Raw genomic sequence first — 26362 nt, 5'->3', positions numbered from 1 at the left:
TAATTGACAAGCAATTAACTTAAATAAAAAGAAAAGGAGTACGTTTGTGGGGGTGGGGGGCAGAGGGTGAGAAAACCTGGATTTGTGCTGGAAATGGCCCAACTTGATGATCACTTTAGATAAGCTATTACCAGCAGGAGAGTGGGGTGGGAGGAGGTATTGTTTCATGGTCTCTGTGTATATAATGTCTTCTGCAGTTTCCACGGTATGCATCCGATGAAGTGAGCTGTAGCTCACGAAAGCTCATGCTCAAATAAATTGGTTAGTCTCTAAGGTGCCACAAGTCCTCCTTTTCTTTTTGCGAATACAGACTAACATGGCTGTTACTCTGAAACCTTAAATAAAAAGACACCTGGCTTGTTGCACCTTTTTTCAAATGAGACTAAGTTTTTTGGGAAAGAGACCATGTCTTTACCTCATGTTTCCACTACACAGTAGAGCCCAGACTCTACCACTATACAAATAAATAAATTATTAATAATAATCATAATAATGATTATGTAATCCAAGTTTTCTAAGATCATCATTAACACTTGGATGGAGAAAAAGAAAAGGTCTGTCAGTTGACAACCAGCCCTTCATTAAATGCAGTGAAGATAATGATTTCTCCTTATTGAGGAAGGCCTTTATAATTATTTGTACACTTCATTCACTGCATTAGACAGTATGTGAAGAAAACATGATCTTTCCTGCTTTCATGATCAGTAAAGTATGCTGCATTATACTATACCAGGAACTAGCATATTAACAAGGCAAGGCATCTGAACATTTCTAAATGAATGAGCCTATGATACTGAGAATACTGATGGCTAACACTGGAAGTTTAAAGGCTAAAGTAAATTGCTATAGTCCGAACAGCTATTTGAACAGCTGCGTCCAAGACACAGAAAATTAGTTCTAAAGTGTGGAAATCATTCAACATCAGCATCTGAACAGCCTAAGAAGGGTCATTAGAAAATTATCTGACATGATACAAAATGGTTCCTGACAACCAGTGGCATGCAAAGAGAACACAGGAGGCATGTGGTGCACACCCAGATTTGACAAATGAAAGCATTTGCAGGGAAGGGTTGTGCTAGCCGTGCTGCATGCCACACAGTGACAGTAAGAGATTCAAGATCTGGTTTATCCTGTCAGCACCATGAGGTTTGGGATAAGCTGTCAGAGAAAGCAACTAGGGAGGCAGGAACAGGAGCTGAATCAGCAGTTGGAGCTAAGCAGCAATGAATAGAATCTATGGGATGACATTTAGAGACAGCACTGACAGCCTCCCCATTTCACATTTTTTACTGTGTAATGTGTAACTGCCACCTAGTGATCCTTTGGTCATTACCAGCCATTCTGCAACAGCAATGCGAAGAATGTGCAACTGCAACTTTATGCACTGGGTCCTTGCCCGGCTGGCTGGAAGAAAAGGGGTTCTTGCCATTTTATTGGCTCCCCCTGCAACTGGTAGCAAAACAGAGGTGGAGTAAAGGTGGGCGGGGGGGGGGGGGGAGTTGACCTGTATGGAGCAGAGAGGAGATAGACCAGGTGGGTGTCTAGGGAGGATGGCTACTGCCCTTCCAACTGATGAGGAGATAGGGTGGGCATTTATACCCCTGTGCAGTCCTGGAGAAGCAAGGGTGGGCCACCAGACTCTCATCAATCACTGAGCAGCTGCTGCTGATAGGTGGCTGAGGAGCCTGCCACAGTTACACGCACCACAGGGCACCACCATGCGGTGCCTGGGGTCAGGAGCCTCAGGACCACCAGCAGGGTCCCAGTGAGGACAAGCGGAAATCACCTCAGGATCACAACAGATCTCTCTTCCGCATCCCACCCCCCAAATCCATATGTGGGAGTATGTGCGGTGGACAGGGGGGCAGGAGGAGGGGAAGCCCAGAGCGGGGAGGGCAAATGACTCCTTGCAGAGGCAGAGGTCTGATCAGGCTCCCCATACCACAGGACTGTGAGTGGGTCCCATTGGGTGGCAGGCTGGGCTCAACATATCACAGAGCAGTGAGTGGGAGGGTCACTGGGGACAAGTCAGTACATCGGGACATTAGTAGGGAACCACCCGGGTGAAAGGCGCACTATGGCTGGCTACACTTTTCCTGCCACAGAGCTGTGTGGCCCCTTCTGAGGGGAGGGGAAGGAGAAGAGGTTAGCTGACTGGGCCCTCCCCACCACAAAAGAGCTGGGAGGGTCAGGAAGGAGAACCGGGGAGAAACAGGGATATTCCCAGAATTTGGAATTTTTATCTGGGATTCCCCAAGTCTTAGAGTCCACACATTAAGGGGTAGGAAAGCAACCCTGTGGGCACTCTGCAAGCTACCCAGCGGTGCGGGACCAGGGGGCTGGAAGCCACCAGCAGAGCATGGGTCTCCCCAGCAGGCAGAATGTTACAGATCAGACACCTTACGTCCAACTCAGAGAAGGAATTTAGTGTCAGGGGCCAAAGGCCATTGAGAAAACTGCCGCTGAGAGGCTGGGGCATGCTATATGGTGAGGTAACTGACACTGGGGAAACTGACACACAACTTGGCCACACTCATCCTAAGACCCCAGCCAAAACTGGGGGGGGGGGAATGTGGGGGGCAGGCAAAATTGGGGAAACTGAGGCATAGCTCAGATTGGCTGAAGCCAAGCTCCCTGCAGATAGTGAGAACCAAAACTGGGGAAATGCAGGCACAGTTCAGGGTGGCTGCCAGTGAAAACTGGAGAACCAAGTTTGTGGAAACTGAGGCATGACCCAGGGCAGCTGTGGCAAAGACTTCAGTGGAAATTGGGGAAATAGGTACAGACCAGTGTTGCTGCAGTTAAGACCCCAGCCAAAACTGGGAAGATGAGACACAGCATCCAAGGTATGTGCAGCAACCAGAAGGCTGCGGCCTATGGCAGGGCACAACCCTGGATAGCGTTGGGCACCTCAGTCAAGAGACCCTGACTCACAGCACACACTGAGTCAGGACAGAGAAAAGAAGTTGTGCATCAGCCCAAAAGAGGGGAGATGGTTTCCTCATAAACATGCAGCCCAGCGGTAGACACAACCCCCCAAAAGCATGCAATAGCAAGGGACGAGGGAGGTATAAGTCCCTTCCCCACCTGAGTACAACATTTTACTTAAAACCAGCTTTGCATGTGGTAGGCCACCTGGATGCAATTTTTGTTTGCAGCAAGAGTGGATTCAAAAGAAAATAGAAGCCTGTTGACTTCACTGCACACTGGCTGGTAGGTTAGGAGTACTGCCAGCAAAGTGAAATACAGAAAGCCCACTCACTGACACTAGCCCTGCTCATTTGGAGACAAGATAGAGACAAGTAGGTATTCTATTAGGGATTCTAGTCCCCGACAGGATCATGGCACCCACAATTTCTTTGTATGCACTACAAGCGTGGCCATTTTCCAATTTCACACCCCAGGTGATGCCCCTGGGATGGGTGTTTTACACTTGGCAGCCTTCTCAGTCATGGCCAGCCTCAATTTATTCAGGGAAAATTATGAGATAGAGGTTATCAAGTGTTGGACAATCTCTTAGTCCCTCCAGTCGGGTTTCTGTAAAGGGAAGGATGAGGCGCCAGAGTCCGACCTGAAAGTTGAGCTCTGCTCAGTGGATCTGGGATGGGATGGGAGCATAACCCAGTGGGAGCTCTTTCCCGTCCTAACGATGGTGACTACCTATGAGAATGAAGTCAGGGTGAGAGAGGCGATTCAGGCAGGGGTCTGTGCTGGTGCTGGTCAGTTCTTCAAGTCACTCGAAGTATGATGTGGGTGGAATTTCAGAGCAGGTGCAGGGAACCAGCGAGGAGCCTATTTGAGTGGTGTAGTGATACCTCAGGAAGTCTGGTTCTTTACTGACTATTTTGTCTTAATGCAAAGCAAACAGCACCTTGAATATATATTGCGGAGGAGGGCGGGGAATTTACTCTGCTTCACTATCACGGTTAACAAGGGTGTCGACAAGGAAGGTTTAGATAAGGCTTTAGAATCTGAGGATCTGCAGGAGAGATCTGACTCGTTGACTTTCAGAGCATGGAAAAAACAATTAAGAGATGGCAAGGTGGGTCATAATGCTACAAGAGTTTGGGGAGGTTGGGACTAGTTGCAGGGACAGTGTCTATCAGGGTTAATAAAGGCTTCAGCAATGAAGGTGTTAAACAGGAATCTGCAATGGGGATGGAGGGACCGGATACCTGTCAAACACACCAATTAAGGTATGGCAAGGAGAGTCCTAATACAACAAGAGTGTGGGGGAGGCTGCGATTTTCCCACAGACTTGCTTAGTGTAGGTGCCATTCTAGGGAAGGGAGTTACTTTGGAGAAGGAAATTTCAGTTCCTGGCATCATCAAAGACAGCGTACTGCCGAGGGTCCCAGGTGAATTTGTTCAAGATTGCATTGGTTACATCCCCAGCACAGCTTGGAATGGGATCCCAGCAAATCAAGCCTACCAATGGTAGCATGCAAATTTGTACAAAGCTGGAACCCCCTGTTCAGGAAGATAATTCAGTGGTTTGTGCACTCAACTCTTCCTTCAGGATTATATGCATGGGCAAAGGAGTTGGTGATTGGTTCTGTGGGCATAATATTGAGTATCTGGCCCACACGGCATTAGCAGTAAGGCAGCTCTGAGATGGCAGAGATGGAGGGGTGCTCTTCAGGAGCAAATGAATGGGGCATGCTCTGGGACCAGCTCATGCCCCTTGTATGTTCTTTGGCAGCCCAGGGGCAGGCATCAGATGCAATTATCAAGAGATGTAAGGGGGTCAACTTGATAAGGGATTTGGGGCACACCCAGGATTTTTTCCCCAGTGATAATGATTATTTGGCCTGACATATTGCAACACAGTGTGTGGCAGGGACCAATGAGCCTCCACAAGTGGAGAAGACTAGGAGCTATGTAAATAGGAGGGTAACTAAACTCATATGTAACCAAGGGGGTTTGATAGTTTCACAAGTGCACATATCTTACTAGGCACCAGAGTTATTTAGGGAGGATGGGGTACACCTATCCTATTGGTAGGCATATATATATGAGCATGATTGCTGGTGCCTCCTCATAGCAGATGACCACATCTAGATAAGGACAGGATAAGGTTATCGGATAAAATGGATTGGAAAAGGATGTGAAGGAAAGCTTTCCTTAAGGGAGCTGAGTAGAGGGAAGGGGGGGAGGGGGTTGAGGTGTCTATGTCTTGTCCAATGGGGAGCCAGCCAACCCCCCCCCCTTTCCTAGACCCCTTTCACCTTAGGCCAGGGGACAGCAGGGGAGTCCCAGCAACAGGATGGCTCAGATTAGGTTGAGGATTATGTAGAAATGATTAAGGATAAAATGATGACCTGCACTGTACAATTTATTGCCAGGTACTCCCAGATATTTTAAGTGAATAATGCTGCAGGCTAATTAAACCACATCCACTGCCTCCTGTCTTTCTTCCAGCATGGCCAGACAAAGATCACAGTCCTCTCTTTACTGTCAGCTAGTACATTGGCAGGGTTCCCATCACCCTTCCTGCCTTCCCTGAGGTTAGAGTTCAGTTTTACAGCCAGCGACTACACCACAAAACAGACGGAACCTATTTTATTTTTTGAGCAACCAGAGTTTAATGGCAATCTCGCAGAAGAGAAAAAAAGCACAAAACAACAGAAATGAATGCAAACACACCAAGACAGAGACTACACACAACTTCAGTTCCTGGAACTGCACTTTGTATATATCTAGTAATTTATATTGTGCTCATCGCTTATTATAGCTAAAATAGAATTAAAAAATACAAATTATTTCACAGACCACCATTCCAGACAGCTGCGGCTTGCCAACAATATAATGACACTTCCCAGAGAGTATCTGAGGGTAGCTCCTACACCTCTTGGTTACAGGCCTCTCTTTCATGTGGAGATGTTTGCCTTTTCACAAGGTGGTTACTTCCTTAGTGTGACATGCATTTGTTTACAGTAAATCAAAAAGCATATCCAATGTTTGATACACAGTAAGGCCTCTTCCTCTGACAACCATCTGACAGTTTGAGAAGACTATATTGTAAGGGTGGGAAACACACTCCCAGTCTCCTGCCCCCAAGTCTTGCACACATGTCCATTATCATGTTCATTGTATAAGGATGCTAAATAGCTTTACTGATGCTTTCTTGCTGCGTAAATGGAAATAGGCCCTTTACATACATTTTAGTCCAAGGCAGGGAACTATCTAGAGTACATACAGAACACAAATAATTAAAATCCTCAATATTTTCATAGCAAGTAAAATTCACAATGGGCAGACTGGACATCATCTTTCACAAATCATCATTAAATTGGTATTTTTGCACCGAGGCCATACTGTAATGGAAATTGGTGCTAATCAGAAACAGAACATGAGATTATGATCTGAGGTAGGGTTCAACCGTATCAATTCAAGGGCCAATACCGCCCCAGAATAACTAAGTTGAAGAAGAGCACATGAACAGTAGCGATTTCTAAAATATTATCTCTGTTTACACTATTTTTTATTCTAAAAAACAAATGCAATTAGACTATTTTATAGATTGGTCGTTTGCCAAAATTTAGGTTTGAGATCATATTCATCTTACATTAGTCAACTACTTCTAATATCACTTCTGTTTTTAAACTCTTCCTCTACCAGTTAATCATCATAACTGTGGAAGTGATTTTAAGTTTCATTACAGGGAAAACTGTTATCTGCAACATCTTTTGCATGTGATATGAAAGATGCTGACTGTTTAAAAGTCTTGCAAAGGCACCAAAAAGATTTCAAACAAATAACTTTCCCAGAATGCACTACACAATGATCAAGAACCAACTGCCTTGAAAAGTAACAACAAAGAACATATTTGTACAATTAAATTAAATCATAAACACTTGAAAATAATGGCTTACAATATAATGAAAGGGTTTAACGCCGCAATACAGACACACAGCTTCAATAATCCAATTAAAGAACACACAAAAATTGCAAAATAATTATAAGGAGTTACAAAGGCACTTTCTGTGTACAGCTTAAAATGTCAGGTTTCAGAGTAACAGCCGTGTTAGTCTGTATTCACAAAAAGAAAAGGAGTACTTGTGGCACCTTAGAGACTAACCAATTTATTTGAGCATAAGCTTTCGTGAGCTACAGCTCCCAAATAAATTGGTTAGTCTCTAAGGTGCCACAAGTACTCCTTTTCTTTTAGCTTAAAATGTGTGATTAGTAGAATGAAAACAAAATTGTTGTAAATTAGTTCTGAATTATAAAGGACAAATGCTGTCATAGCGCAAGTCTATCATGAACATCTAAAGGCAGAGTTCAGCCCCAAAAAAAGAGTTTTGGAAACACCAATTTAGCTTGAAAATCAAGAACAGTTTTGCTTCCTGAGACCTATTTTATTATGTTTGTTTATATCAACTTCCAACTCAATTGAAGATTTTAGCGCAAGAGTGAGAGACCCCTTCTAAACAATGAAACCCATACATATTTTTTAGTTCTCCCTTCAGCAAAAAAGGGTCCTGTATATATCTTTATGTTACATAATATATATACTGCCAGAATGCTGTGTATGCATGTTGCAAGGAAGCAAACTAACATAATTTCCCTTTGTTATTTTATCTATAGTTCTGAAGATGTCCCTCTATGTTCTATAAAAAGAAAGCAGCAAACATTGGCAATGCACATGAAACTCAGTGTCAGCATCTGCAAGAACAGCACTAATAGGGAACCCAAAATCCATTTACCTGCAAACGTAGCTGCTTAAGCATAAAAAACTTTTGAGATTCTACAGTATCACAACCGACAAATCTAACGCTCCAAAAGTCTAAAGACAGCTATGACTTAAATGAGAACAGCTTCCTTTGATTGGTAAGCTCACTACAGATGTATAAATAGGGGACAAACATTTCTCACACACAAGGAAAACCAAAAGTATTTAAATAATTTAGAAAATTAAAAGCCTCTTAAACCTGAAGCTGACCTAACTTGAACTAAAAAAGCATTTACAACTTGTATATAGGGACTGCACATTAATTGCCCTTTCATACTGAAATCATGATAAAGATCTCTCACAGACAACCGTAACAAAAATTTAAAAAAAAACAAAACAAACACAATTTGAGATATACCTCTGGATTATTATATCAACAGGTTTTTGCCCATTATCTATGCCTATAATTGTATGAACAGCCTCAAGAAAAGTTTTAATTTACAAAATTTTAAAAAATCAGCTTTTGGTAAGAAAACATAGCACCAAAAATTAAATTTTGCAAATTTTCCACTGGAAACAGACATCTCACCACTAGCAGTAATAACTGAAAACTGCTGAACACTGGAGCAAAAGCTTTAACAAATGTTCATATTAAATTGAAAATATGAAAGATTTGTCATGAAGGACTATGCTGGTTCCATACAGCTAATCTGGTACCCATTCCTAGAGCCGTATACAAAGGCCTTATCTACACAACAGAGTTTTGTTGGCAAAAGGCAGCTTTGGTGGCAAAACAGTGGAGGTGTACACACTGCAATGTCACTTTTGGTGACAAAACTGCCCTGTTTTTTCAATAAAATAAAAACACTTTTCTCTGTTTATTCCTCTCTTTTCTCCTTGTACTTTAATATACAATCACTCCAGACACCTTGAAGATGTACACATCTGTGCACCTATAAACACTATGCATGTAACTGTGGATCTAGCCAGGTGGATAAACAGCCACCAGGAAAGAATAAAAACAGTCCTTCATGCCACCCTAAGGGCTCTTTTCCGAACAGTTTTCAGAGTGCAGCATTCAATAATGTTTTATGGCCAGAATTCAAACAGGAAAACTAAGGACTGAAACCTTAACCAATGCTGACTAGGTATGAAGTCTCCTCCTGTCCATGCCTGTACCCCCAGGTATCACCCCAAATATTTAATAAGCAGCAACACTTCTGGTCTGGGTAAGGAGTTCTGTTCAATCCTCCTCAACCACAAGCACTATGGCCACCATGAGATGTTTTAAGGATGGGGAACAGCAGGTTGAAAAGCAGGGAGGAAAATATGGAGGGTTATTAGAAAAGGACAGGGATGCATAGGATGCCTCACTCCAGGAGGAAGGGGTGGGAAGATACATGGGGTGTAATCCTGGCTCCATTGACGTCAATGGGAGTTTTGCCATTAACCTCAACATGGACAGAATTTTACCCACAAACTTTGATATTGACATTTAAACTGTAGTTGGTGGTAATTTTCTCAAATTTTCTCAGTCTCATACTTAAAAACTGCCAAAGCTTAAGGAAAAATGAAAATTTGACTTTCCAGCATTCAATGTCTCAGTCAGAGTGCCTGGACCAAATACAAAACTGGCATGAAATGTAGTTATCCTCCTATTCTGAATTTATGGTAAAATTTCAAGGGGAAAAAACACCTCATTTAAACCTGCTCTCTTTCTTCATAGCTGGGTTTTTTTCATCCCAGTTATGCTCCTTTTACTATTCTCACACAGGGTAATACTTCTGGGGCTTAGTGCATATACATGCTACAGCTGTTTCTGGGCAATACTGTCCCACAAATTTCCCCTCTGCTGTAACTCATTATCTGTAATTTACTTTTGCCTAGAAGCCCTATTTAAAATCAGAGTATCTATTATCTAAAAGCACTGTACGTACACATAGGAAGAGAGTTCTTGGTGCTTTCATAACTCTGAAAACATTACTATGTATACACCAATTTAAAAAAAAAAAACTAAACAAAAACAGTGCTACACAGCTAATAATTTTTTTCCAATCAAGATGTTTCTCTGCTTAAGTATCTGACAGTTGAAACCGATCACAAAAAGTTTCCACCAACCATTCCTCTGGGTTTTTCCTTTTTCAAAAAACACAAATTCAATCTTGAGTTCATCATTACAACTTAAGTCACACACACACAGAAAAGTTCTAAATGCTGCTGAAAACTCACTTCATTTGATGTAAAATTAACCACTATTAGCATCCTTGCTCCAAAAAAAACAGAGAGTGAGCATCTGTTTAAACATTGCCCTACTATGCATGCCACTGGCAGTTTCTCTCAATAGTAGAACGATGTAAATTTGCTAGAATGCTTCAGATGGAGCATTATTTTTGGGATTTGACAATATGCATAGGTGTAACTGAGACTAAATCAGAAAAGTCTGCAAGAAATTCAGATTAGAATGCTGAGTTCATAGAGCAAATGAAAGGATTTTGCTCTATGTGAGTTTGCATCAGAGTTACCCTGGTAAGATTTCTTTACTGATACCAGCAGAAATGCTATTTGGATCTACATGAAATCAGGTGGTAGATCGTAAATGTGCATATTACCTTTCAGATTGGTTAGCATCCCCATTGTTCCATAAAACCCCTCACCTGGCCTTTCAGTGGTCCCATTTCAGAAGAACAATCACAGACTGACCTATAGCTTAGTAAAAAGCTCCTACCTACCCCTGGTATTGCCTCTCTCAATGTCCGAGTTCATATTTTTCCCCAAGGCACCCACTAATAACTGCCCCAATTACAGTTCTGAGACATTTTCAGGTTGCCTAAAGAAAATATTTTGTTGTCAATTTTGCAACAAAAGAGGTGCAAAATAATACAGTAAGTAGAAACAAACATGTCACATTAATACTATGCAAAGCATTGCTAAACTGGCACTTAAGCTCCGTGACAAAGCAGAGCTTAAAGTACAACGCTACTCTGAAAACTGAGTATGTAGGAATTGCATCTTAACTGAACCTTAATGGTTCTGATTAGGAATTCAGAACCATATCTACTTACTTGAGTGACAATAACAACTTTTTATGCATTAGCCCTGCAGAGCTAAGCTTCAATGAGCCGAATTCTATTCCTTCTTGTGCATCACAGAGTTTTTACTTAGTTCCAGTTACACTTGTGCAAACCTACTGAAGATAGTTTGGAATTACTGAGGGCTATATCTGGACTTTATTACTGGTGATAATGCACAAGATAGAAGGAGCCATGCTTGACTCTCAGAACTGAGTCTCATTTTCCAGGGATGGAAGTAATATAATTTTAAACTGAGCATTTTTTAGATGGCACTCATTGAGACACAAAACATGGGGCCCAATGATGCCAATTTTACAGGGTCATTTTGATAGCAGAACCACACTTTAAGATCCTTAAAAAAAAAAAAAAAAAAAAAAATCACCCACAACAGAAGAGTCTGGGTCATACCCACAGCTCCAATGTTGTCCAAGCTACTTGCCCAGAAAGGTATGCAACAGCGTAATCAGAGCTCTCCTTTCTTACAGCCTGATTCTGGCTGGGTTCTAGCAAATGTTAATCTAAATTAGCTTGTGGTATTAAGTTATCACACCCTCACCACTAGACCAAAATAGGCATTTTCTTTATTATGTTTGATCATTAGATGACATTTCTAGGTGAATACTATGTTTCTAAATAAAGAAATATCCAAACAAAATTCCCTGGGGATATCGGACTTCTCTAATCTACACCAATGTCCCTTTTCTTCTCTTCTCCAAACCTTGCACATATAATCCGTGTTATACATTTGTTGGCTGAAGTCTCCAAAAAAGTTATTGAGTGTACTTCATTACAATGCAAATAGGCATTTTGCAGACAACACAGCTCAACATAAAAACTTACATCCAATAAGATAATAAATAACAGTTATTCGCATCCTCAACACATTTATGCTATCAACTTTTTATATGAAAAGCAATACACTACAGAATGAACCGCTTGACTGTAATGATTTTAAAATTTATTACACCACCACTACTAAATAACAATTTTCAAGTGGGAAAAAATTATATATTATATACAAAGACCCTTCTTCAGGTTTTGAATGAGGTAATTAATTACTAATGGTTTCTAAGAAGACGACATCACATTTAGATCAGTGCAAATCCCAGTTTGGCGCCAAATGGCTTTATGTATTTTTCCCTCAGAACTGGTTTGCATGGGAAAGGTTCAGGTCACATTTTAATCTCAAAGAGAAACCACTGTCCAAATTTATTATTCTGCATTGTCTGTGGAGTCTCACATGAAATCATGCGGGTTCACACAAGTTTGTCGATAAAATTCACATAAAACAGGCTAGACCTCTCTGAGGCACTGTTATTTGAGAGCCTGATGCGTTTACCGGACGTTAGACAACATTGCGTTCAAAAACCATGATGTGGGGCTATAACTACAGAACTCCTATGATAGCAACCCCCCTAACACTAGTGTCACAAAAGAAAAGAAAAGGAGTACCTGTGGCACCTTAGAGACTAACAAATTTATTTGAGCATAAGCTTTTGAAAGCTTTTCTTTTTGAGAATACAGACTAACACAGCTGCTACTCTGAAACCTGACAAAAGAAAAGGTGACCTTTACACACGAGTGGGACACCCACACCATATAATCATTGAATTCTGTGGTGGTGTTCCATGTCTGTTCACAAAGTGGACCCTTCACTCCCATGATACTAATACAGTTATTATGAGACTTGTACTTGACCCTCCCAGTTAGCTGTGCTAGATGGAGAGGATACACAACAACATCATGATGAAACATTTTACAGAGAGCTGGGTAAGTTAGATCAGGCTTTTTTTTTTTTTTAAAGGAACTATGGGGTTTTGTTTGTGTGTTGTTTTTTTAAAAAAGCTTAAACATTTAGTTTTGGTTTTTATTGGCATAAGTTTTAGTTCTTCACTTTAAAAAAAAAAAAAAAAATCACCAGCAAAAGCAAAAAGCAAACAAGCTCTTGAAGTTATTTTCTTTAAAAAGCCATCCTAGGAGTTTCTTTAAAAACTAAATGAAATTAAGAAAATAAATCAGTTTACTTCAATTATCCATCTAACCCTGTAAAGTGCTGCAGAACTAATACTGTGTATCTGTACAGGACAGCACCACCTACTCTAAAGATCTTAAAGCACTCTATGAACATAAACAAACTTAGCCTCACAACACTCCTGTGAGGTGAGTATATATTATTACCTGTTTTTATCAAATGGAGAACTGAAGCATTGTGACGTTAAGCCAAAGTCACCCGGAGTCTGTTCAACTTTCTGAGACAAGATCAGCTCACCAGTAGCAACTGGAAGCCTTTCCCTAGTTAGCATGGAAGCCTACGCCAACTATTGCTGCAGAACTTCAGCTTCCAAGTTATTGGTTGTGAAGAGAAACACGAACCATTTTTAAAAATCAGTGCAGTCTCCCTAAGTCTGCAGATATCTAGTTTCAGTGACCCTGCTGCTGCTCATACCTTTGCTTAGCTGCTGCAGAGCAGAATGAAAAATAGTTTTCACAGCAGCGACAAAAGCCTGATGACTCATAGCAATACCCACCCAGTCCCACTCCTTCTGGGATTGCTAGGACACTGACATCACTAGTCACACTCCACCTCCAGCCACCCTCTCTTGCCTTCCCACCCCATTAGCTCAGCACCTGCAACAAAACTATGCTGGCTTCTTGCCTCATCTTCTCTTCACCCCAATTCCCCCTGCCCAGCACATCATTATTCAGTGCCCATAATTTGGCCCACAGGCTAAACCCTCTGCTGCAGCAGCATTTTTTGTGTGGGGCTTCTGCTCTACCTACAAAACAAAGACAATTAATATTTTACACTTAGAACAAGATAAGCATGAACAGTGTCCTGAAGCACTTCTTTTTTTAAACCTTCCTCCATAATAAATATTTTTCTTCTAGAAAACAGCTAAACCCATCCTGCATTTCTCGGAAACCAAGTGAAAATGGCTTCTGCTAACCCCTCCTGATGGCTCAGCCTAAGAGGGTCCCAGGATAGATACCATGCAACTTTTTACACCAAATAAAGCTATAGCTTGAAATGCATCTGCATACAGCAGCTCCAGAACATTTGCGGTATGCAGATAAAGAATAAACAGTTTGCATCCAGTCTGGTTGAAAAGCTTGCAGACCAAAAAAAAAAAAAAATCTGAGCAAACGACTGCCAGTTGGCAGGTTAAATTCAAATCGAGGCAGATTTTGAGCACAATTTAGGTTCAAGTCAGCTCTAATTTCTGTAAATTCATCAAAGCCTAAAATAATTTATTCCATTAAAAAGGTATTAAAAAGAATGAAGTTTATTATAAAGATGTTTTAAATTAAAAACATTTCACTGCCCTTAAGGAAAAAAAAAAGGTTTACTTGGTAAAGATGAGTCTCTGCAGCCTAAAGCAAATGCAGTAATGCATTATTAATTTAATGTGCAGAAATTACAAAGATCCTATTTATGTAAGAAATACTATCAAGTCTAAACAAGCTCAATAAATGGCTTTAATGCTCAGGGTTTTTAATGTGAAGAAAAAAATAAGCGAACTCTACAAAGCTCTCAAGCAGATTTTTTACACTTGCACAATGAAGGACTATTTCTCCACTCTTGCCCCCACTCATATATGGTATATACCCTCACTCATACATTTGAAATTCAGTCCAGAAATTCTGGGAGACAAAGATACACAAGTGATAGTCCTGATCCTGCTGCAATTAGATCTGCGTACACACTTTCACAGATATGAATTCGATTAAAGGATTGGGGACTACATTTGTGACATTTAAACCTTTTATTTTAAGCAAGTTACTAGTCACAGACAAACTTTTTAAAATACAAATGATTTCTAAACCTTTAGAACACCAGGGGAAACAAATCAATTTCCTAAACACAATCTATATTCCAACTGTGTTTACTACCTCAAAAGCTTAAATAATTAAAACAAAAATTCCTGTCGAATTCTGTTTTATTGGGTTTACAAATTCTTTTTCTGAAATTCAATACAGATTAAATTAATAGGGTGGGTTTTGTTTAACTTGTGCACTAGATTCTAAAAACCAAAAGGACAGCTCTAGGTATAGTATTTGTTAGTAAACCACTGCTGGGAAGTTGCCAACAGGAGCTCACAGCTCCCTTTTCTAGCTTTGTCTTATAACTATAATTGCAACAGGGACTGGATTTTTTATTTCTTATTCATACACTCTTAAAATTTACTGTATTCTCTACTAAATCATAATTTTAAAGGGACACCTTTTGGATAAAAAAAAAAAAAAGACAGCAGTAGGAAGCACTAACTTTCCATTGGGATCTCCCACCTTGCTCCTGAAATACGAGTTGGGGGGGGGGGGGGAATCGTATAAGTTGTAGAATTTCATACCTGAAAGAAAGTTATTCTGAAACAAAAAAAGACACAGACATCCGTAAGTTTTACTACATTCAAATGAAAAGTTTAATCTTGCTGTTCTCATTTTTTACGCTTCTAATAGTATTCCCATTGCTCCCCTTTAAAAAGAAGGAATATATGAAAGGGTTTCATCAAAGCTTCAGTTCGTATTCTTAAAGTGTTCTTTCTGCGATTCTTATAAGTTACATAGTAATAAATGGCAAAAAGACTTACCAACCTATAAAATGGTCTTTTGCTCTAGAGGGAGCCCACACATATAAATTTAGCAATGATCTCAGGATTATATTTTGTCTCAAAGTATTCTTTCACCACAAGTGGGTCACACCAAATATATGCAAGAAATGTAAAGTTCCAGCCATCTCTTTTTCTGTTCTACATGGTCAGATCCCAAAATCTACCACTTCTGGGAAAGAATTTAGTCAGATGTAGCATGGATATTTCAGTGCACAATTTCATGTTAGCCCAAGGTTTGTCTATTACACATAAACCAAGAGGTAATTTAAGATATGTATTAGAATTATAATGCATGTGGTTAATTCTTGGACTCTATACCTAGCCTAGAAAACTGAATTGCTTATATTAGAAACCACTGACCTTATCCATGCCATCAGTTTTTAAACAGAACTCTCAACTGAAATCAATGTGGTGTTCCAATTAACCATACGTTCATTGAAAGTTGACTTGTACTCAACAAGAAATCTCTGCAGATCAGTGGAATCTTGCTCCATGCCTACCAAAGGAGAAAATAAAGCTTTATCTCCCATCCTCAGTGAAAATGAAGGCAGATTCGGAAAATCTTAGCCCATCTGACTTAATCATTATTTTGTATGTTTGAGATTTTCAGTTTAGTAATACATGCATGTACTTGTACTGCTCTGCCGTTAATTAAAAGTACATACTGTACACACACCTTTTAAAACAAATCCCCTAAAAGTCAAATTTGCAGTGATCATGGAAGAAATGAAGCTAGATAGAACTTGGGTGCAGTGCAGATCACCAACAGAGGAGAACGTACCAGAATTCCTACTTGCTGCTTCAACAAACAGTAGCACAGCCCTGGAAAGTAAAACTGAGCAAAAAGACAAATCAGACCTGGTCTCCAAATGTCAGAGTAATTGGGGAACCATCCAATGAGTAAGGAAGTCCAAAACAAAGCTATATTTAGCATACAAATTCTATGGCAATAAGTAGGAAAGAAGAAAGACCCACTGTCTAGAAAAAGAGCTACTGCATCCAACTAATAAAGATGGATTGGTTTGAGGAGGCTTAGAAGGAATATTGCTACATTCACTGATGGCACATAGCATAAGCAGCTATTACAACCAGCCAAAAAGAGAAAGATCTTAAACATAAAAAGGGGTGGAGGAGGAGAATAGAAAGGCTTCATGTTCCCAGACTTAGATTTCAGGCCTGAGTTTATAGCTGTCTCCCTTTTCTCCTTTTGAAATACTGCTTTTGTAGCTGACTTGATTTCAGACACATGCACCACTTCTGCTAGTAATGACTCCCTGCACTACCAACAGCGTCTGATAGCCAGTCTAGGAACGATACCTTTCATCAGAATGCCTACCTCTAGGTTTCTTAAAAGTGATCTATGAATCCAAAGTGAAAAACAGCAGCATTCACATGGTTACCACCTTGCTACAGAGTACTCTTTCCCTTAGTAAGCATCAGAAAATGCACTCTAAATTGGAATTCTATGATGCCTTAAAAACTAAACAAATAAACTAATAAAATTACAATGTGACACTACATTTTTTCACTACACAAGCTGTTACACAGAGTGACTAATGCAGAGACAAAAAAGCTGGATGAATGGTAGCATTATTTAACCTAGTAATTAAGTGGTATTATGATTTATTAATATATAGCCAAATGCAAATAAATTAGAAATCATAACTGAAGTTTTGAAAACCTAGCTGTTTATTTGGTGATTCTAATCTGCTCTTTCCTAAACAAACTTACTTTCAAAACCAGTATCCCTGCTGGCAACATTTCACATTAGATGAAGTACATGGACCTTCATACTCACCAGCATGCCACATGCTCTAAATAAGCTCATTTTAACACTTTCTCTGCAGTATGTTAGGAGTAGGTACACAGGAAGTATGTCCTTAACACCCTTGTAGGCATGATACTGCCCTGATTAAGAGAAAGGATTAGAAAGTACCTGATGCAAGTGGGAGAAAAAAAATCTTCAGTGACTGCTCCAAGCCACACGAGGAAGAGAAACTGAATTGCTTTTGCATAACAAAGACTACCACTAGGGGTCTCACTATAGGTTACCAGCAGCATAATTGGAAACAATGTACATTTTAACAAATGCAATAGAGATTTGTTATTGAAGTATTCTCTCTTAATTTTCTCTTATATACAACATGATGTACAACCTCAATGAATTTTTTTTAATTATTATGTCTTTGAATCTAGGTCTTTCCAGAGAATTAAATCCAACACATAGTTATGCTCAAATCAAAAAGTATTGGGCTAGGGAGTAAGAAACTGACTTTAAGTAGAACAGTAATTCTCTGGAGTGCTCCAGATGTTAAGTACTCTTCTAAAGAAAATATAAAATAACCAGACTTGGGGTGGGGGTGGGGTTTAAAACAGAAGTTTTACTTGCCAGCCATTCCCAACACTGCATATTTTCTGCACAAAAGGTCACTTTTGCAACATACAGTCATTTTCTCAGTTGTTTAACATAATGAAGGATGGCTACTTCCAGCAATTAATTCCTTTTTCAACAAGATGGACTATCTCAGGGTGTCAAAAAGCCACCAACTGTCCACTTTATCAGTGTGACTGACAGCTGCTGGTACCAATCAAGTTAACCTTTCTATGTCAAGCCATAATTCTGTTCTGTCCAGGTTTTCATTGTTAAGGAAGGGACAACTCATTAGCCCCTGAGAATAGGATGCAGTGATTCCTCAAAGGCCCAGCAAATGAGCTAAATCAGCGGTTCTCAAACTGTGGGTTGGAACCCTAAAGTGGGTTGTGACTCCATTTTAATGATCTCGCCAGGGCTGGCTTAGATTTGCTGAGGCTCGGGGCTGAAGCTCAAGCCCCTCCGCTCAGGGCCAAAACCGAAGCCCAAAGGATTCATCCCTGGGCGGCTGGGCTCAGGTTACAAGCCCCCTGGTTGGGGTTGAAGCCCTTGGGCTTCAGCTTTGATCCCTTCCTCATCCAAGGCAGTAGAGCTCGGGCTTTGGCTCCCCCACCTGGGGCAGTGGGAATCAGGCAGACTCAAGCTTCAATTCCCTGTCCTGGGGTCATGTAGTAATTTTTGTTGTCAGAAGGGGGTCACAGTAAAATGAAGTTTGAGAACCCCTCAGGTAAATTGAACTTATTACAAGTACCAACAATAAAATTGCTAGCACACCCACACACACTCACTTCAGAGGCCTAGAAGGGGGAACATCAAAAAGGTAGTAATTTCTGCCTCCATACACCTGCCCAAATAGATGGTGAACAACCTTTGCTGTAGCTACTCACTTAGTTCTACTCATTTTCCACCATACTCAGCCCAACCATAGCAGAATGCTAATGCACATTCTTCTAACATTACCTTCACTAAAAGAGAGCACAGGGGGGCAGTGACCATTTCAAAGGGAGGAAGTGACCATTTCCACGGATGACACTTCTCAAATCTAGCAGCTTCTTCCAGAGCATCTGCTAGTTTAGCTCAGCCCAAGATGGCCTGTAGTACAGCCAGGTACACCAAACCCTTGCTCTTGTAAATCAACAAAAGGAGCATATCTTTGGTAAACAGCTATGTAGACTAGGAAGGGCTGGCAGCAGGCAATTATATATCAAGATTTTCCATTCATCTTATATGGCATAGGGAATGGGGAAAGAAAGAACAAAAAAGGATGAATTTGAGCAGCAAATATTTGGCAGCTAACTCCAGTCTATAATGCTATCACCCATTTCTACTATTTAGTGACAATATGCCGTAAGAGTACAGATATCCAGATTCCACACACATATTATAGCCCTTCACATCACTTTCTCATGAATTTCTCCAATTCTCACAAACACTAATAGCTCTGCTTCCTTCTTTTTCCCCTGAAAGATACATTTGTGTTCACCTATTACATTTAACACTGCATTACTTATTCTTTTGGTTTGCTTTTCAAGGGACTGATTTAATCTTTTCGTCAAAATATTTCCAATCTTTCAGTGAAGAGTTCATTGATGCTTCAGGGCACAGAGCACCATTCAAGAGCTAGAATTAATAAGAATGTAAGAATTCTTCATTTTATTTTTATAGGATACCATTCTGTCAAAGCCTCCTTTGCTGGAGGGATCTTGTTGAAGGGGTTTATACCATATTGTTATAACATGCTAACGACATTTCTGGGTCATAAACAACCCAGTCCCGATTATTCATCAGGCCCAATTGCAAGACAATTAAATCCAAAATGCTTTGAAGTTCTGGCAAAGAAGAAAAAAGGACTTCAGTATTCTGTTCTATAAGGAAATCAATAATTGCCTCAACTGTGGAAGTTAATATGCAATATATGGATTTTTTACTCATGTTCAGTAATACACTCTCTTGTATGTTACGTACAATGTTGTATTTATCCAGATCTCAACAATCATTTTTAAAATTACATATAAAAATGTGTTTCTTTGATCTGTTTATTCTCATAAAAGTTTCAACAAGAAAGCCAAAAGAAAACAGCTGAGTAAAGTCTTTTCAACTTCAAGAGACATGTTAGAAAGTAGTTCTGCCTGTGCTGGAGGGCACAATCTGTAATAACTTTCTGCCTTCCAGATAATAATGACAGGCCCCATTATTAACAGGACAACTAGCTCTGCAGCAAGCATGCTTGGCTGGTAGAGTGCACACGCACGCACGCATACACACACAGTCTAGCTAAAGTACTTTTACTCACAGAAATCTAAGTAAATTTCTATACTCTACCCCAAACTGAGTAAATTTATGGCCTTCCTGAGACAGAAAGCTACTAACATATACTGTTTTGATGTTAATTGGAAGTGTTCAAAATCTCAAACAATATACATATCATTGGGTTTGGATTACCAGCAAGTGCAAACAAACAAACAATCTTAGTCACATACAGCATGACCCAAATGAAAAACAGGATAGTTATATAAAGCATCATACTTCAAAGCTAAAAATTCTGAGAATGCCCTTTCCTCAACCAAAGCCTAGAAAACAGCTGTAGGTCAATGCTCACTATAAAAAAAAACATAAAAATCAAAGACCAATTTACAATGGATGTAAGATCACATTATATGTAATTAAAACGTAGGCATGTTGAACTGTGTTCAGCCCTCATTAAATGTTAATAAAATCATAATCATTGTTTCCTGACCAAACAATGGTACAAATGAAGGACCAAATCCTGCCCCTTACTCATGCAAGTGAGGCCTATAGGACTACCCACATGGCTAAGGATTATTCATGAAAGTAAGATGCTGCAGGATCTGACTGTAGTAGAATTAATGCCTTACGAACACCAGTGTCCACATAGCAAAATGGCACTTTTAAAACCTCTTTCACATACATTTTATTTCCTGACATAAGAAAAAAAAATAGCTTTAAGCATGCTGAGGTGGGATGACTAGCACTTCATGTGTTAACACAGTACTGATACTCTTTGAAATGCAGATCAACTTCACCACTGGGGTGAAGATGCTTATAAATATTAACTGTATTATATTTGCATGTGTCACCCAGAGGCACAATTTTTCCTGTTAAAAATGGAAACAGAACCCTTATAATTTCATCACGTGTCACTTTTTGATCAAAAGGCATAAAATGACTGTGACAATTATTCAAGAAGGAATAGAGTATAAGGCAAAGAGTCAAATTCAAAATAGCATACTGTTAATTATGGTTAGCAGTTTGGTCCAGACAGATGCCCACAATGCCAGAACAGACATTTCAAAAATCTAAAAGGTCATAATCACACTCAAAAGCATTTAAATATGTAACTTTTTCTAGAAAACTGAGAAGGATTTTCTAATGATATGGATTTCACAGTAGGACTGTAGAATTGGACTAAAAATCTAATCTTTATAGGGAGAGACCTATCATACCACAAAAGGTAGATTTGCAGGAGTCCTCCCTATCACAGCTTTTGTCATGGAATAGATGCAACTGCAGTGAAAAAGAACAAACCTTGTGTTTAGGTACTGCAAATGGACTTTTATATGGCTTTATGAACTAAAAAAAAAGTTGAAAATATTTATATATTATTGTTAGTTGCACTTTTTCACCCTTAAAGGTGTTGATAATATGTACTGTTGAAAAAATGTTATTAAATAAACTGTCCTGAGTTGCCACATTTTTGAATAAAATCCAAGCATATTCTATAGCTAGAAACATACACAATACTTATTCTAAGATTTTTAGAATACCAACAACTTAAAAAGAACACACATTTGTGAAACTATTTTACCTTTTATTATTACATGTAACTCCTAAGAGGATGCATGACTCTGAGAATTAAGGGAAAAAATCGTATTTTGACAGTTCTTTGTGTACATTCAGTGGAGCAGATTCTCAATTTGCATAAACTGTTGTAGCTCAGTTGAACTCAATGGAGCTATGACTGTTTATACCAGCCAAAGATCCCGCCAAGCATTTCTCCTCTAAATCATCTGGGACCCAATCCTGTAAATGTACTTTACCCAGGCACAGTGCTTATTGCAGAATTAGGATCTTGGTCAGTTTCCTCCGAGTGGGTCTTCCACACAGCAAAAAGGGGTGGGGGGGGGGAGGGAATTAACATGAAAATGTTACTGTAAAACCACAAAAAATGGTAGAGGAAGAACAATGGGGCAAGCCTACCTGAATCTACTTTTAACCCCTTGCATGAAACTGACCAGATTTCAAGTTGGTGTCTCTTTAAAGAGCTGAGTGTATTCTCACACACATAACCAAATCCAACATTTTCTTCTTTCAGTTGCTGACCTATCCACATTAATTTGACCATGATTGCAATGTGAAAGATATATTTTACTCAATAAAACATTATTTATGACAGAACGAGGAGTAATGGTCTCAAGTTGCAGTGGGGGAGATTTAGGTTGGATATCAGAAAAACTTTTTCACTTGGAGGGTGGTGAAACACTGGAATGCGTTACCTAGGGAGGTGGTGGAATCTCCTTCCTTAGAAGTTTTTAAGGTCAGGCTTGACAAAGCCCTGGCTGGGATGATTTAATTGGGGATTGGTCCTGCTATGAGCAGGGGGTTGGACTAGATGACCTCCTGAGGTCCCTTCCAACCCTGATATTCTATGATTCTATGAATTCTATGATTCTAAGATTATTTGCCGAGAAACTTTCTAGTTCCCTGTATTCTGCAAGAAACACAACTAAACTGCTGATCACACCTGGTGAAATGTAGGCATTCAGAATTTATGCCGTTCACCTAAAAATTGCTAACTGAGAGAGCTTCACAATACTTTTCTGATCACGATCCAACAAATGAGAGCCCTGGCGGCTGTAACTCTCAGATTTCGAGTATCAGAGGGGTAGCCGTGTTAGTCTGGATCTGTAAAAGCGGCAAAGAGTCCCGTGGCACCTTATAGACTAACAGAGGTATTGGAGCATAAGCTTTCGTGGGTGAATACCCACGTTCTCAGATTTTGCACACTTCTAGGCACTGTTCCCAAGGAGAGCTGTGTGGGATACAGAACCCGGTATAAGCATAGAACCGTTTACGAAAGGCAGATTCATGAAATTCAGGACTGAAAACATGGATTTGGGCACAATCTGGGGACTGCTACAATAGTGAGAGTGCGGTCCCCCCCAGGTTTCTGAATGAAGCGGCTCCCCTCCCTCCCCATGCTATTTCCTGACACTAAATCATGCCCCAGATGCCATCCGGCCCCAGAGGAGCTCCCATGAAGGCAGAGGCCAAAGCACCTGCCTGGACGCTGTGGTTGGCAAAGAAGCGGTTAAGCAGGCGGCGACCCAAGCGCGGGGAAGGCAACCCACACTCCACCCTGGCCACCACGCCGGCAGCTTTCGCTCCTTCCCATCCCCTCGCTGGCGCAGCCCCCTGTGCCCACCGCCCCACGGCCCGGGACACCCGGGCTTGCACCCCGCCAACAACTAACCACCCCCCGCGCCCGAAACGTTGTGCGGAGCTCGGTTCCACCTGCGTGTTTCTGCCCGGCTCGGATTTTAAGCGGATTCGTGACTGTGCAAATGGGAACAGAGATCTCGGGAGGATCTTTGCTTGACAGCTGCTAAAGCAAAAAAAAAAAAAAAAAAAGTAACACCCTGAAGTCAACCCCGCATTCCCCTTTCAACAGCCACCCACCCACCCACGTGGGACCTGAAGGAGACTCCTGCACTTGCTAGAGCCTACCCCTGGGGGAGGGATCTCCCACTAGGGCAGCTTTACACTCCGCCGCGGTGCGGTGTGCGTGCACTGGGGGGGGGGGCGTCCTCCCCGCCCCGGAGTTGGATGCTACAGGCTCCGCCACTTACCCAAACTGCCGGCGAAACCGTCCATTTTGTGTCGGGAGAAGCTGGGGTCCGGGACCCCGGCGAAGCCGCTCGCGCTGGTGGAGAGGGTCGGGGAGGCAGGTTCATTCACCCGCGGAGCCGCGGCGGCGGGAGGCGGCTGCGGCTCCGCGCCGGGCTCATGAGCCGCACGCGCTGCCTCCCGGGGATCCCCCAGGCTCTGCGGCTCCTCCGGCGCCTGCTGCTGCTGCTCTCACTCGCCGCCGCCGCCGCCGCTGCCCGGGCTCGGTCACAGCTCCGCGACCCAGCACCGCCGCTGCAGCTCCGGCTCCTCCCGCGGCTGTCAGTCCCGCCCAATAGCGCCCAGTGCTTTCGTGCTTCCGACTCCGCCTCAGTTGGCAGCCGGGGCTTCCCCTGCAGGCTGAGGAGCCCGGCGGGAGGGGAGCAGGCCGACCTGCCCTCCCGAGCCTGGGTGAGGGGCTGCTGTGCCCTGCAGGGCGTGAGCCTCTGCTGCCCTCGCCGCGACTGACTGGGGCAGGCCTCCCTCTGAACCTGCCTGGCACCGGGGCCCCTCGCTGCGCCTGGCTCTGTCGAAGCAGCACTGGTACAGTTCATTGCTCCTAGGCTCTCCTGCACCTCATTGCTCCTAGGCACAGGTGCACCTCGCCGTGTTTGTGCTAGGGCATGACCGTGGCTCTAGGCACTGGTGCAGCTCACTGTCTGGGCGTTCACTTCCTTGTCTTTGGAGCCCTGCTGACTCGGGAGCACCTGCTTTTTGATTTGCACGGTGTCCTACCCAGGTGAGGTGCTCTTTGCAGAAACCTGGTGCTGAAGAGCTTATAACAGACAACGTTCTGACAAGGACCAGACAAAGGGTGGGGGAGGATGCCTCAAGAGACATCATCCCTTTTTGTTCACTGTATTGCCTGAATCTTAATTGATTATTGCTGCAGGATATATGAGTTGCTATGTTTGAACATAAGGTAGGCACCTCATTGTGTCTGGTATTGGTGTCTTCATGTACCTCATCTCTGTTCACAGCAGGCACTTCAATGAGTCTATGCAGAAGGCTGATTCCAGGCACTTAGGCACATCATCTTGAGGCACTTATGCATCTCCTTGTATCTTTGCACCCATGAAAGTATCCACCTTAGGGTGTTGACCTATGCACCTGCTTGTTGCCTCGCAATCCCTTCTTATTAGTAGGGCTCATAATTTCAAATCAATAAGATATTTGTACAAGAATGAAAAGCATAGGCATGCACGCACACCTGCACACAGCCCATACTAACACGCATTATGCAGGAAACGCCGCTAAATAAGAGCTGGCAGAAATGGAATCCATCCCCCACCCACAGCCAAGCAGCAAGGTTGCAGCATGCTACAATAGCGACTGTTTGTCCTCCACTTTCACTATAGAGGGGTTCCCAGTCACTGCACTGAGGTGCACAGATACTGGCCATTCCCCAGCCTGCCCCAGCACTAGCATGAAGCACACTTTCCCAGGCCTTCCTCATGCAGAGGTGCCATACACAGACTCTCTGCAAGAGAGTGATTTTTACCCAGTGAGAATATCATATACATTCCTGCAAGATTTTTTTAAACTTTAATATTATTAAATGTTACCCCTCAGAATTAAAAGGTTTTGCTAGATTAACAACAAAAATACATATATTTAAAAAGAAGATCAAACCAAAATATTGTATTGTTGTGGTCAGCAATCAGTTTGAGTGATTTGGCCAGTATTCAGAATGTTGTATCCTATCTGAATAACAAGCAAGAGAAGTTTTCATTTATACAAGTGCACATTTCTTGGGGTTTAGAATTAATATTAGAACTGTGTATGGGAGACCCACACATACATCCAGCGGAACCAGGTTCCATGTGGTCCTCATCTCTTTCCCAGACATGTAGATTTGGGGAAAAGAAAACTCCAGGATGGAACCAGCTTTAGAACATAGACCCAAACTGGCAGATTACTATTCTATTTTATCCTATCCTATATAGGTTCTTATACCACTCTTATCACAGTGTCTGAGCACCTTTCAGTACTGCATTAAGCAGCGTGACTCACATCTGTCACATGTTTAATTCTCTCATCTTTCTAGAGCGAGAATTTGTGCAGTGTATTTTCTTGTTTGATGGGGATTTTTTTTTCTGTAAATGAATATGCTGTTATATGTTTATATTAGAGAAGGCAAGGTCATATAATTGTGCCTTGCACTTGAAGTGGAAGGTGGTAAGGTCATGATGGTCCTTAATTCCTGTAGGAATTTGTCTCACATTCGTGGACCAGCTACTGAGAAAGTTCTGTCTCCTGCTGTATCTTGACCTTTATTGTAGAGAGTCCCATTGTGCAGAGGAGTGAAGGTGTTGACCACCATCTTCATCGCGGAGCTTTAGCTTTCTGCTTGGCCTGCTAGGGAGGGAGAGGACCGCTGTCGTCCTCCTGCTAAGCCTCCCTTCTCCTGTGCCCCCAGCACGTTCGGCCACTCTCCCTGGCACCTGGGCCCGGGTGGGGAGCAGGAGGGAGCCACTTCTTATGCCAGCTGAAGCTGGCTGCTCTGAGTCACTGACTCTGTGCACGGTGGCAGATGCCTGAGAGAGAGCCTGGGCTCTCCGCTTGTGCCTCGCTGCCAGGGACAAGGGACGAGCAAGACAGAGCAACCCCACCCCAGCATGTTTCTGGTTCACTCGGCCCCTGTGCCTCTCAGCTGGGCCTGGGCAGGGAGCAGAGGGGACAGGGCAGGGTGGACTGCCACCCCAGCTGGGCTCTCTCTCAGGCAGCCTCT

The 26362-nt window shown here is 41.9% G+C and overlaps 1 protein-coding gene across 1 annotated transcript in view; it reads right to left on the bottom strand.

Annotated features, from left to right (window-relative positions):
* EML4 (EMAP like 4) overlaps nucleotides 1–23910 on the bottom strand; it is a 252082-nt gene extending 228172 nt beyond the window's left edge. Inside the window, exon 1 of the mRNA XM_048843029.2 lies at nucleotides 23595–23910. Within this exon, the coding sequence (XP_048698986.1) occupies nucleotides 23595–23619 (25 nt within the window). The 5' untranslated portion in view covers nucleotides 23620–23910. The remainder of the gene's footprint in view (nucleotides 1–23594) is intronic.
* Between the last annotated feature and the right edge of the window lie 2452 nt (nucleotides 23911–26362).

Source organism: Caretta caretta, chromosome 3, assembly GCF_965140235.1.
Source record: "Caretta caretta isolate rCarCar2 chromosome 3, rCarCar1.hap1, whole genome shotgun sequence".
Lineage (NCBI taxonomy): Eukaryota > Metazoa > Chordata > Testudines > Cheloniidae > Caretta > Caretta caretta.
The sequence above is the reverse complement of the archived record's forward strand: the minus strand, read 5'-3'. Positions and strand labels throughout refer to the sequence as shown.